This window comes from Plasmodium yoelii (assembly GCF_900002385.2).
Source record: "Plasmodium yoelii strain 17X genome assembly, chromosome: 2".
Lineage (NCBI taxonomy): Eukaryota > Apicomplexa > Aconoidasida > Haemosporida > Plasmodiidae > Plasmodium > Plasmodium yoelii.
This window is the reverse complement of record NC_036174.2, coordinates 39,729-54,803: the sequence shown is the minus strand read 5'-3', so window position 1 is coordinate 54,803 and position 15,075 is coordinate 39,729. Positions and strand designations below refer to the sequence as shown.

The following is a 15,075-nucleotide window of genomic DNA, read 5'->3' as shown; positions in this document are numbered from 1 at the left end:
CAATGATATACATTATTATTCCGAGATTATATAGATATGTGTAATGATTTTATGGGTATGATCAAAGCTTTTCAAAAAAATGAAAAATTTAGAAGGTTTATCTAAACTATCATAAAAATAAATGTGTTATTCCCCATACACTACTATATTATATACTAATTTAAGATTAATAATATGATTATCTATAGACAATTTTATATAGAAAGACACGTAATTGTATAACTTATTTTGGTATAGTATATAGGTTTTATATAAAAATGATACGATATCATTTAATATCCAGATTAAAAACAAAATTTCATTACAATGTCTAAGTGGTAAATACATTATTTTTAAATAAAAACGATCACCTTAAATTTTATATGATATATTGCCTGTATATTATTATTAAACTTTATTTTAATAAATTTTCTTACTGTATGATATTTCAAAATTTTGATAATGTTTTTAATAAAGACAAATTTTATTTGGATACAATACGTTCGAAAAATGGACATTACATTCGGTATTCCCCTTTTGGTAGAGAATCAAAAAAATATAAATGTAACAGCATTTTTGATGAACTTAACCCTTTGTGTATGCATTTATTTATTGAAGCATACAAAATTCCTGGAAACATAATGAATTTTAAAAATAACAATAAGGAATATGTTGGATACATTATGACGTGGTTAGGTTATATGTTAAGCCTAAAGAATAATTATGGAACCAACAATCTAAAATATTTTTATAGTACATTTATAAATAGTGATGAAAAGTATAATACGGGTATAAAAGATGCTACTGATTATAAGAATCTTATAAATAAAAAACAAGATTTGATGAATATGGATATGAGAATTATATCTAAATTTTATGTAATATGTACAGTGAGTATAAAAAAGAAAATACAGATTGCAAAAATTATTTAAAAAAATCTAAATAATTTGTTGAAAAATATGAAGAACTTAACAAAGATCCTAATATTACTGAATACAACCCTTGTTATCAAGTATTGTCTAGTTTATCAACTGATTATAATAATTTAAAAAAAATGCAGTGGTGTTAATTGTTCCAAGTTTTCATCCTTCCCAACGATAGAAAAAACACAAACTTCTGAAGTTATTTCATCAAGTTGGCCGATAGCAAATAAATTATTTATAGTTTTATCGACATTTGGTGCAATAGGAATTTTTTTAGGAATTTCTTATAAGGTAAATAATAAGTCAATTAAAAAATATATTCAGAAATGAGTGATTTGTGAATATAGATAAGTTATGCATTTATTTTATTTTTTATATTAGTATTCGTTATTTAGGTCTCGGAAACGAGGTTAAAAACAATTAAGAGAAAAACTAAAAAAATAAAGAAGAAAACTGATCATTAATATATGATTCAAAGAGTAGTGACCATTTCAGGAACAGTAATAATGATTGGTATATTTAAGAAACAGTATTTGGAAATAAGTAATTTTTGCATAATTTTTATATAGTTTTTATGTTGTGGGTCAGGATTGTGTTTGTAGAACCCATATTCGGGTTAGGATTAAGTATTACATTACATTTAATTTTTTATAATTTGAACACTAATTAAATATATGTACAATCCCGTATGTTTAATCACGAGATGAAATTCAAAAGTACAAATATTCAACAAAAAAGGGGCATAAGTTAATATGAAAGGGATCGCATAATATATTTATAAGCTATAATACTTATGTCTAATCCGTTCATATATATTTTATTACTATTTTTTGGCTAATATACATAAGAACCCTTATTATTTATTATATAAGACTTGTTAACCCATAGCTATATTGAATCATGAATATAACAATATGTTTATTTATATGATGAAATATTTTATACAGTAATCTTCTAATTTGTGTCACAATTATTTTAATTTAAATTTTATTTTGATAACCGAACTGTATAACATTATTATATATAATGGTATAAATTATAATTCGATTCATTTGGAACAATTACCTACATTATAATATACCTTCATATTAATGATTATATTTTTAATGTTAATTAACCACACTACTAATGTATAATAGATAATCATAAAGTATAGATTCATAAAATATCGATCGAAATTCGACGATACAACATTATCTACAACATGATGTTATGCATCTAACATTTTTTGTAATACAACAAAAATCACACTATATATAATATTTTTTAAGTTTTAATTGTATCTACTATTATCTTTTTGTATTCCCTTTATATTTGTATTAAAATTAATTATTATTAATAAAATTTGCTTTATATGCATTAATTTATTCCCATAAAGGTATAATATTAAATTATTAACTATTAATTTTTAAACTTTATAGTTTTTAGGTATAAATAAATTAGAAATATATTATATTTAAAATAGTCAAAAGAAAAAATATAAGTATATTAATTAAATTTCATATCATATTGTGTTCTAATAATTATAAATAATATGATAGATATAATGCGTTATTATTATATACCTATACATATAAACTAGTAAAATATTCTACTAATAACCATTATTAAAATATTTCTTTATTGTGGAAATTTCATATAATTAAATATTAATTTTATAGAAAAGACACATACTAATACATTATAAAGGCATAAATGCTATATATTTTGTTAAAGATCCAATTTGGGATATATGGTTTTATATTATAAAAATTTGGATTTATGGAGAAAATGATAACGAATCAATTCATGTTAAATGTCTTTTTATAATTCTATATTAACGCATATTCTATTATAAGTGTTTAATGAAATGTCATTTTTTTAATATAAAATAGCATTTCTTTATCATAGAATTAATAAAATATAGAATTTTTAATAAATTATTTAAATGTATATACATTGATAACAATAACCATAAAACATATAAGATAAAGATGAACAATGTAAAAAATTTAACGAATATTTATCTAAATTTATATATTAAAAGAGAAAATATATCTTATCTCTCTCATCTAAAAGGGCAATATAACAACATAATTAAACATAGTTTTATATATACTTTAAAATTAGCATCAATACTTATTTATATATTAATATTTAATATCTATTAAGTATAATTTTAAAAAAAAATGCATTAAAAGACTTATTTGAGCTTATAAATACGGGTTCAGTGCTAATTGCCGCTTTAACGGTGGAAAAATATAGAAAACGTTATAAAATTACTAAATAAAGAATACTTCTAAATTGGAATATGTAGGAATAAAAATAAAGTTATAGAAATGATTAAAATGAATTGTGAATTTATATACATTCATTAAAAACAATATAAATTTATATAATTTGCATATAGATGTAAGTAAAATAACTTAATTTGAAAATATTATAATTTTAATAAAACTGTGGTTTATTGTATTAGAAACAAGTATTTAAATATTTAATATATTTAAAAAATAGACTATTTATATATTTTAAGGATTATAGTAATAATATAATTTTTATTCTTTTAGATTTATACAGCATTTAATTTTTTGAAGGACAATCATCAAAACATAAGATATAAATATATTCCTTTTTTATGTTAAAAAATACTTTAAATTCTTTATAGAAGGATATCCATTTTTATAATAAAGATGTACCAGATGTTAGTAAGAATATCATTTTTTTGTATAAAATTCATTACATATATATTTAATCAAAATTGTATTAAGCAACTCTCTATTTAAGGTAACTTAACTAATTAGTATATATACAAATAGAAAGCTTCTTTAGTAATAACATTATTTTATTATTCTATATTAATTTAATTATTGAAAAACATATCATATATTTAACTACAGACAGCTGTTATATATTGAGTTAAAACATTTGCGTCACACATTTGGTGCAGTACATATAAAAGAGCATGCTTCTACTCAATTTACAAACCAAAAATAAAATCTGATTATAATGGCTGGGTATATGGTATATACATTTTCTTTAATAAAATTTTTTTCCTTTACACTTTTTGATGTAGTATTATATATAAATATCATTAAACTTTATTTTAATAATATTTTCAGTAATGCACATTTCTAATAATTTTTTTTAAATGTTTTTTTAGTGGGGTAAGTTCGTTTATGTAAGGACGAATTTTATATATGAATCGAATAATAGAAAGCATAAATTTATAAATGATAGTTTTTTCAAAGAGTATTGTAATAATCAAACATGTGATAGTGATCTCGCTAAAATCAATGCTGCGTGCTTACATTTATTTAATGAGCTCTTTGGGAGTTCTGACACGTTTAGAGTTAATTCAAAAAATAATATCGATGTTGTTGAGTACATTATCATATGGTTAAGTTATATATTAAGCCTAAAATCACATGAGGGAATCACCAATCTAAATGATTTTTATAATCAATATATAAATAATGATGAGAAGTATAATAAGAAAATAGATGGTGTTACTGATTATAGTAGTTATAAGGATCTTATAAATAAAAAACAAAATTTGATGAGTATTGGTATTAAAGATATGTCTAAATTTTATCATGCATTTAATGAATTATGTAATATGTATAATATATTTGATGCAAAACAGCCAGATTGCAAGAATTATTTGAAATATGCTAAAAATTTTGTTAAAAAATATGATGAACTTAATGAAGATTATAATAATGGTAAAGACAGCCCCTATAATCAATTATTATCTACATTATCAAATGATTATTATAATTTTAAAAATGTATGTAAAAATGCGCAATCTAGCAACTTTCCATTACTTCCAACATATTCACGAAAATTTTTAATAAAAAGGACACTAATTCCAATTGCATTTATATTTGTTACAGTATCAATTTTCTTGGGTATTTCATATAAGGTAAATAATAAGTCAATTAAACAATATATTCAGCACTGATTAATTTGTGAATATAAATAAATTATACATTTTTTAAAATTTTTATATTAGTATTCGTTATTTGGATTTCGGAAACGATCTCAAAAGCAATGTTTAAGAGAAAGAATAAAAAATATAAAGAAGAAAATGACAAATAATATATGATTCGAATATTAATAATGATTAGTATATGTTAAGAAGCTGTTTATTGGGAAGTAATTTTTGCATAATTTTTATATAGTGTTTATGTTGTGAAACCCATATTCGGGTTATGGTTAAGTGTTATATTGCATTTAATTTTGAATTTAATTTTTTATAATTTGATAACATTTATTAGTTTAAAGAATTGTTTTAAATATATATAGGAAGTAAATTATTAAAAATATGTATAGGATAAGTTAGAGTTATTAAGATTCATATTAAGTCTAAATATGTAATAGAAAAAATGAGAATGAAGATTAATATGGAAAGGAACGAATAAAATAATATATGTTTACAAACTATAAGAATTGCATTTCGTGTTAATGATAAATTTAATTAACTTATATTTGATGTCGAATTTAAAAAATGTATAAATTTAAATAATACTAAAAGTAAATTTGTCTATTAATATAAAGAAGTATTGTATATATATGATACATGTAAATAGTTTGTTTCTTATTTTATAATAAAACATAAAATAAATTTTATATTATACTGATTTATATTATTTATTTGTCTTTAATTATTATTTATAAAATTCAAAATATTGTATTGTTTAAATACAAAAAGTGTTTTAGCATCTGTTAAATAAATATGATGAAAATAAAAGTTAATAGAATTAAGTATATTTCATTTTCCGATTTGAGATAAAAATAAATTAGTTCTATATGTATTATTTTTGTGATTTAATATTATAATTGATTGTTTTTTGAATTACATTTAAAAATTTTAATATTTTATATTATTTTAATAGAAATAACATATTCGATGTTGTACATTTTGAGATATATTTATAAATAAAATTATTATATACCAATTTATGGATAGATTATATATTTTAAAAAACGAAGAAAAATAAAATGTAGAATATTATTAAATAATATTAAACATTTGAGAAGTATAACAAATCAGAATGCATTTAGATGCAAACAATAACTTTTGTTAATTGCTTTTCATATATTTGCATATATTGATTTACAATGTATATGCATCTAATATGTTATTACCATAATTAATATATATTAATTTGCATGTAGACAAACGCCAATAGAAAAATATAAGTTTATAAACTATCAAACATGTTATTAAATGAGCCTTTAAATTATAATAAAGACTTATTTATACAAAAATATGAAAAAATATATTTTAGGTTGAATTTGTTACATGAACTTATTTGTATATAATTAAAATAATGCAATATTTTCGAAAATTGGTTGTTATTTGAAAAAAAACTAAATATAAAATTTTTAGAAATTGCATGTTTATATCTCTGATGATAGCAGTTGTTATATATTTATATGATGATATATTAATATAAATTAGTGCATTAATTTATTTATATTTTAAGTATTAAAAATAACTATGTTATATTAAATATAATGGTTCAAACAAATAAAAACAGTCAGAACAAATATATACATTTTTATGTATTTAGAATAAATTATATTATTTATGTATTTTTATTATTTATATTAAAGTAAAATTTAAAATAAAGTAATAAATTTTGTTAACTTATAATTGCATGTTCATAAATTTGTGAATGATTTAAAATAGAAGCAATATATAAATTCATAAATATCAAATAATTTACTTACATAAATTAGAATTAAACAAATTGTAACATTAACTAATAGCATTATTGTTATACAATAATAGTAGATAAAAAGGAAATTGAAAAATAATAAAACATATATGTTATTTAAATCGTACTACTTCTAGGAAACACGTTTTATTAGTAAGAAAATGAATAAAAGGATATTTAGTTTAGTTTGTATCGTAATCTACTCCCTTTTGGCTGTACCAATACATTGCTCCGAACAGAAAGTAAGTTACCAAAACAAAATATAAACTAATATATAGAAAATTATATAATGTGGTTATTTACATGTTGTGGCGTATACATTAACGCATATATATATTGTATGTTTATTCACTTGTATTACCAATATAAGGTATCTGATGTAAGAAATAAAAGTATTCGTGGTACCAAAGAAAGAAACAAAAGTAACGAACAAAATGATATAGAATCTAAACGAGAAACGCAATTAAAGAATAACAATTCTAAAGATGAAGATGATAGAGGATTCAATTGTTTTAATATATTTAAAAGAAATAAAAAAAATAAAAGAACAAAAGTATCCTTAACTCATTCATGTAATCAAACAGCTGGAACATCTTCAAATAACAATGACTCTATTCCTAATTTAATAGTGCGATTGGGAAAAATTCAACATGCCTTTCCTGTAACAGATCCAGAACTTTTAAAGCTTTTATTACTTTTAAAAGAAAAATTAGAAATAGAACCATCAAATAACAATAAATATATTTCTAAGGGAGGATTGCAGATGCAACAATTTATGGATCTCGTTCTTGTAAAAAATCCAGAAGCTTTAGAGTTTTTATCACATTATAAAAAATCAATAGGAATCAAACCTTCAAATGATAAAGAACCCGTTCCTAAGATAACATTGTTGGTGAAAAATATTCCGCATGACGTTCCTGTAAAAGATCCAGAACATTTAAAGTTTTTTTTACGTTTAAAAGAAGAATTAGAAAATTATCATCAAATAGAAAACCAAGAGAATAATATTCATATAATAATTATATTCAAGTGATATCGAACTAAAAAACGAACAAAAGAATTCTTTCTAATTATCACTTAAACTACAATTTTTAATATGTGATACCTTTAGACGAACGAATTATGCTTATTTTTTCTACATTTACGACCTCATTTTTTAAGTTTATAATTTATTATGTAATTATTAAAATAAATGTAACATATTTTGATTATATATTTGAATAAAATACTAACATATATATTTATATGAATTTCATTATATATACTTATTTATAGTATATAATTTGTGAAATAGTGTTCCGAAAATAATTAATAATTGAAATAAGATTGATCCATTTTCTATAATCATAGTATTTATTATTTGTATGCATACAATTTTATATTATATACATATGTTTATATTTTATATAATGAAAGTAAAATTTGACGAAATTTCATCTTTTGAAGTTTAATAATAGAATGATACTATAAAAAATTTCATAGATACATTACAATTATCTAATTGAATCAATAGTATTATGGTGATATATATGTATATGAAAACGTTCAAGGATGCGTTTTAGGGAATCTGTATTTTGGGTCATGATTCTGTACTATGTGTTATAGTTTTGTTTTATGGAACCTATGTTTTGGGTTGGGGTTATATTTTTATTAATTTGTTTATAATTTTATCATATTTATTTGTCTATAAATGGGTGATTAAATATATGACAATTCCCGTATGCTTAATCTAGGAATGATGTTTAAATATACTACCCCAAAAGGGGTACTGTCATTAATATGAAAAGGACCACATAACCTTTTTTCATAAGTTATAATATAAATAATTGAGTACTCACATCGATTTAATATTATTAAAAAAAATGTTCATATTACATATATTAATATAGATATTTGCTATATAATAATTCCTATTATATAAAATTTGTTAATAAGTGGTTACATCAAATTATGCATAACGCAATATGTTTCTTTATTTGATGAAAATTTTATTTAGTAAAACTTATAACTTGTATCATATTTATTTTGATTTAAATCGTGTTATCCAACTGAAATGTAATAATAGATATTCATAAAATATCGATCGAGAATACAACGTTATCTATAAAAGGCATTTTATACATCTAACATTTTTAATAATCAATAAAAATATGGATATTAATAAAAAAATAAATTATAGATATATGTATAATATCCTTTAAAATAACAATTATATATAGTATCATTTTATATTAATATTTTAAATTCAAATAATAGGGATACTTATATATACATTAATTTGTTTACTATGAAGGTCTACTATTAGATTAATCACTATTAATTTTTAAACTTTATTGTTTTGAAGTATAAATAAATTATATTTTTAAATAGTTAAAAAATAAAATATAAGTATATAATAAAATTTTATGTTATAGTTTGTTATAATACTTTAAACAATTTGGTATATAAAATTGCGTTATCATTATATGCCTATAAATATAGACTAGTAAAATGGTATACTAATAACTAATATTGAAATAATGTTTTATTGTGAAACCTTGATATAATTAAACATTAATATTATCGAAAAGATAAATAATAATACATTATAAAGGTATCAATGTTATATATTTTGTTAAAGATCCAATTGGGGATTTGTAATTTTATATTATAAAATATGGATTAATGAAGGAATTTTTAAAGACTCAATTAATGTCAAATGCCATTTCAATAATACATATTATATTATCATTGTTTAATGAATCATATTTTATAATCCAAAATAGCATTGTTTTATCGTAGAATTAATAAAATATAGAATTTTTAATAAATTTTTTGAATGTATAACATTGATAACTATATCAGTAGAATATATAAGATAAAAATGAGCAATACAGAGTATTTAACGAATATTTATCTAAATTTATATATTAAAAAAGGAAATATATCTTATCTCTCCCCACCAAAGAGTAATATAACAACCTAATTAAGCACATTTTTCTATTATACTTTAAAATTTGCATCAATACTTATTTATTTGTTAATATTTACTAAGTATTCTTTTAAAAATAATATGCATTCAAAGACTTATTTAAGCTTATAAATAGGATTCAGTGCTAATTGGTGTTTTAAAGAATGGAAAAGATGGGAAAATATATAATAAAATTACCCAACAGATAATACTTCTAAATTGGGATATGTAGGAATAAAAATAAAGTTATTTAACGCATTAAAATTATTTTTTAATTTATCTATATTAAATAAAAATAATATAAATTTATACAATTTTCATAGAAAATGGAGCATGTAGCTAAATTTGAGAATGCTATTATTTTAGAAAAAACTATAATATATATTATAAGAAACAAGTATATACAAATTTAATATATTTAAAAAATTACTATTTATATACTTTAAGAATTCTAATAATAATAACATTCTTAATTTTTTATAGTTGTGCAGTATTTGAGTTTTATGACGTTGTTTATGTTCTATATAAAATCATATAAGTATATATTTTTTAAATTGATTATAAAAGTATATCCATTTTTATAATAAAGTTATACCAAATGTTAGTAAGAATAGTATTTTTTGTATAAAATTCATCATATATATATATATGACAAAAGTGTATAAGCAACCTTCTATTTAAGGTAATTTAGCTAAGTGCCATAAAATATGTATAATATTTTAGTAATACTAATGTATTATTATTTTATATGAAATTAAAATTAAGAATAATATGTCTAACGAAAGATAACTGCTATGCAAATAGCTTAAGTAAATATACCATATATTCTATGCAATATATTTAAACAACATCACCCCGCATAATCTCCAATTATAACAGAATTTCATTATAATGAATTCTAATGTGGTATATATCCTTTTTCTTATATTATTCGTATGTTGTATTACTATAAATTATATTAATTTTAATTATAGTACCATTTATGTTAATACATTTTTTTGTTTAATTTGCAAAATATATTCGTAGTGTAAATTAATTAATGATATTGATACATATTTTTTTGATGATCTGAACAACCCGAGAGAAGATACTTCTGGAATTTTTTTAAGTACGTATTGCCCTGGTAGTAACTGTAGTAGTGATGAAGAAAAGATTATCTCTGGTTTTATAATGTTACTAAATAATCTTGAAAGTTTAGAAAGTGATAAAATTTTGGAATACGCTATTTTATGGTTAAGTTATAAACTAAATCAAAAAAAAGAAAATGGAACCACCAAATTATACGATTTTTATACTAACCGTATAGAAAAAATTGATTTTTATAAGGGGAAAATATGTAATGTTAGTGATGATGATATTAATATGGGTGTTATAGAAGAAAAAATAAGATCAATGGATATTGATATTAAAGATATATCTAATTTTTATGATGCATTTAAATCATTATGTAACATGTATATTGAAATTGATGCAAAAACAAATACTGAATGCAATAAATGTTTAGAAGATGCTGGAGAATTTTTTGAAAAATGTGAAAAAGTTAAAAATGTTTTTGATATTACTAAAGGAAGTTCTTATTTACAACTATGGTTAAGTTTATCAAAAGATTATAAAGATTTTGAAAATAATTATAATAGTATTTGGTGTGAGGATGGCATACCACTTGTAACTTGTTCACGAAGTTCAGTAACAAAAAATACACTAATTTCAATTGCAATTATATTTGTTGCAGCATCAATTTTATTGGGAGTTTCTTATAAGGTAAATAATAAGGAATTTAAAAATTATTTTCATTAAATATATGCAAACGTTAACAAATAAATCGTATACTTCTTAACATTTTATATTAGTATTCGTTATTTGGATTTCGAAAACGATCTCAAAAACAACATTTAAGAGAAAAACTAAAAAAGTAAAGAAGAAACTGATCATTAATATATTATTCGAAGAGTAGTGATTATTCCATGAATAGTAATAATGATTAATATATTTTAAGAAATTGTCTATTTGAAAATAAGTAATTTTTGCATAATTTTTATATAGCTTTTATGTTGTGGAACCCGTATCTGGGTTAGGGCTAAGTATTATATTGCATTTAATTTTTTATAACTTAAACACTAATTTAATATATGTATCATACCGTATGTTTAATTTCGCGATGAAGTTAAAAATATGTACTCCCAAAGGAGCATTGCCATTAATATGAAAAGGGCCAAATAACATTTGTTCATAAGTTATAATATATATAATTGAGTGTTAATATTTATTTAATATGATTAAAGTAAAATAACTATATTACATATATTAATTCATATTATGCTATATCATAATTGCCTATATAAAAGTTAATATGTGGTTATATTGAATTATGCATATCATAATATACAATACATTTCTTTATTTAATGAAAATTTTATTTAGTAAAACTTATTATTTGTGACATATTTATTTTAATTTAAATCATGTTATCCAACTGAACTGTAATAATGGATAGCCATAAAATATAGATTCATAAATTATCGATCGAGAATCGACAATACAACATTATCTATAAAAGGCATGTTATGAATCTAATATTTTTTGTAATACATAAAAAATACACTATATATCAATATTTTTGATGTTTTAATTGTAGTTACTATTCTCTTTTGTATTTCCTTTACATTTGTGTTCAAATTAATTAGTATTAATAAAAGATGCTTTATATACATTAATTTATTTTCTATAAAGGTATAATATTAAATTATTAACTATTTATTTTTAAACTTCATAGTTTTGAGGCATAAATAAATTATATTTCAAAAAATTAAAAAAATAAAATGTAAGTATATTAATAAAATTTCATATTATATTTTTTTCAATAATTATAAATAAGATTATAGATATAATGCGTTATTATTATATGACTATACATATAAACTAATAAAATACTATACCAATAATTAATATTGAAATATTGTTTTATTGTGGAAACTGAATACAATTAAATATTAATTTTATCAAAAAGACAAATAATAATGCATTATAATGATATAATTTTTATATATTTGTTAAAGATCGACTTTGGGATATGTGGTTTTATATTATAAAAATTTGGATCCATGGAGAAAATGATAAAAATTTAATTCATGTTAAATGTCATTTTATTATTCCATATTAATGGATATTATACTATCAATGTTTAGTGAATCGTACTTAATTACAAACAACATTATGTTATCATAGAATTAATAAAATATAGAATTTTTAATAAATTATTTGAATGTATATACATTGATAACTATAACAATAAAATATATAAGATAAAATGAATTATGTAGAACATTTAATGAATATTTATTTAAATTTATATATTAAAATAGCAATATATCTTATCTCTCTCCTCTTAAAGGTAATATAACAACCTAATTAAACATAGTTTTCTATTATACTTTAAAATATCATCAGTAGGTATATATGTTTAATATTTACTGAGCATTATTTTAAAAATAATATGCATTCAAAGACTTATTTAAGCTTATAAATATATTAATAAGTACGGGTTCAGTGATAATTGGTGTTTTAAAGAATGGAAAAGATGAGAAAATATATTATAAAATTATCCAATAAGGTATATTGGAATAAAAAAAAGTTATTGAGCACATTAAAATGAATTTTGAATTTATCTACATTCATTAAAAACAATATAAATTTATATAATTGCATAGAAAGGGAACAATGCAACTTAATTTGAAAATACTATAATTTTAATAAAGCATGGTATATAGTGTTAGAAACAAGTGTATAATTATTTAATATGTTTTAAGAAATGACTATATATATATTTTAAGGATTATAGTAATAATATAATTTTTAACTTTTTAGATTTATACAGTATTTAAATTTTTGAAGGACAATGACCAAAACATAAGATATAATATATTCCTTTCATATGTTCAAACATACTTTAAATTCATTATAAAAGGATATCCATTTTTATAATAAAGATATACCAGATGTTAGTAAGAATATCATTTTTTGTATAAAATTCATTACATATATATTTAATAAAAATTGTATTAAGCAACTCTCTATTTAAGGTAACTTAGCTAATTAGCATAAACACAAATAGAACGTTTCTTTGGTGATAACATTATTATATTATTCTATATTAATTTAATTATTGAAAAACTTATAATATATTTAACTACAGACCGTTGTTACATATAGGGTTAAAGTATTTGCGTCGCATATTGAGGGTTGTGTATATAAAACAGCATGATTTTATTAAATTTACAAATCAAAAATAAAATCCCATTATAATGGATGCCGATATAGTATATGCATTTTTTAATAATAATAATTTCCTTTACATTTTATGATATTGTATCATATATATCATTAAACTTTATTTTAATAAAATTTTCAATAATACACGTTATATTAATTGTTTTTAAATGATTTCTTAGTGTAAAAAGTTCCAGGAACTAAGGGACGCGTTTCCCGATCATTTGAGCGCTAATCGAAACTATGAATTTACAAATAAGGAATATTTCGAAGAGTACTGTACTAATGATAAATGTAATGATGATACCGGTAAAATTAATGCTGGATTTTTATATTTGCTTGATGCATTCTTTAAGAATTCTGATAATTTTGTATCTGTTGCAAAAAGAAACATCAATATTGTTGAATACATTATGATATGGTTAAGTTATATGTTATACTTTGCCAGAAATTATGAAAACGACAGTATAAAGCATTTTTATGAAATGTATATAAATACTGATGAGAAGTATAACAAAGAAATAAATAAGGTTACTGCTTATACTAGTTATAAGGATCTTATAGATAAAAAAGAAAATTTGATGAGTATTAGTATTATAGATATGTCTATTTTTTATGATGCATTTATATTATTATGTGACATGTATATTAAGCTTGAAAAAAACTCAAATTGCGATAATTATTTAAATAATGCTAAAAATTTTGTTGAAATGTATGATGCACTTAATGAAGATTATTATAATGGTGAAGGCAGCCCCTATAATCAATTATTATCTACATTATCAAATGATTATTGTAATTTTAAAAATAAATGTAATAGTGCTCAATCTAGCAATTTTCCATCACTTCCAACATATTCACGAAGATTCGTAATAAAAAGGACACTAATTCCAATTGCATTTATGATTGTTGCAGTATCAATTTTCTTGGGAATTGAATATAAGGTAAATAATAAATCAATTAAACAATATATTCATCACTGATTAATTTGTGAATATAAATAAATTATACATTTTTTAAAATTTTTATATTAGTATTCGTCACTTGGATTTCGGAAACGATCTCAAAAACAATGTTTAAGAGAAAAAATAAAAAATATAATGAAGAAAATGATTCATTAATATATGATTCGAATATTAATAATGATTAATATATGTTAATAAGTTGTCTATTGGGAAGTAATTTTTGTATAATTTTTATATAGTTTTTATGTTGTGGAACCCATATTCGGGTTAGGGATAAGTATTACATTGCA

At 20.5% G+C, this 15,075-nt stretch overlaps 5 protein-coding genes across 5 annotated transcripts; all 5 read left to right on the top strand.

Annotated features, from left to right (window-relative positions):
- Positions 1-419: 419 nt before the first annotated feature.
- Positions 420-1,316, top strand: PY17X_0200451 (PIR protein; the record flags this gene model as incomplete). Its single annotated transcript, XM_022955986.2, has 3 exons — positions 420-857; positions 1,059-1,193; positions 1,284-1,316. 3 exons carry the CDS (start codon positions 420-422, stop codon positions 1,314-1,316), a joined length of 606 nt encoding a protein of 201 aa, XP_022810929.2.
- A 2,571-nt stretch (positions 1,317-3,887) lies between these two features.
- PY17X_0200421 (PIR protein) lies at positions 3,888-4,986 on the top strand (the record flags this gene model as incomplete). The annotated part of the gene is made up of 3 exons (XM_022955982.1): positions 3,888-3,902; positions 4,042-4,803; positions 4,894-4,986. The coding sequence occupies 3 exons, from the start codon at positions 3,888-3,890 to the stop codon at positions 4,984-4,986; spliced, it is 870 nt and encodes a 289-aa protein (XP_022810928.1).
- Positions 4,987-6,765: 1,779 nt separating this feature from the next.
- PY17X_0200391 (fam-c protein) lies at positions 6,766-7,637 on the top strand (the record flags this gene model as incomplete). Its single annotated transcript, XM_723393.2, has 2 exons — positions 6,766-6,846; positions 6,975-7,637. 2 exons carry the CDS (start codon positions 6,766-6,768, stop codon positions 7,635-7,637), a joined length of 744 nt encoding a protein of 247 aa, XP_728486.2.
- Positions 7,638-10,445: 2,808 nt separating this feature from the next.
- Positions 10,446-11,470, top strand: PY17X_0200361 (PIR protein; the record flags this gene model as incomplete). The annotated part of the gene is made up of 3 exons (XM_022955975.1): positions 10,446-10,460; positions 10,581-11,315; positions 11,405-11,470. 3 exons carry the CDS (start codon positions 10,446-10,448, stop codon positions 11,468-11,470), a joined length of 816 nt encoding a protein of 271 aa, XP_022810927.1.
- Positions 11,471-13,855: 2,385 nt separating this feature from the next.
- PY17X_0200331 (PIR protein) lies at positions 13,856-14,941 on the top strand (the record flags this gene model as incomplete). The annotated part of the gene is made up of 3 exons (XM_022955970.1): positions 13,856-13,870; positions 14,003-14,764; positions 14,855-14,941. 3 exons carry the CDS (start codon positions 13,856-13,858, stop codon positions 14,939-14,941), a joined length of 864 nt encoding a protein of 287 aa, XP_022810926.1.
- Between the last annotated feature and the right edge of the window lie 134 nt (positions 14,942-15,075).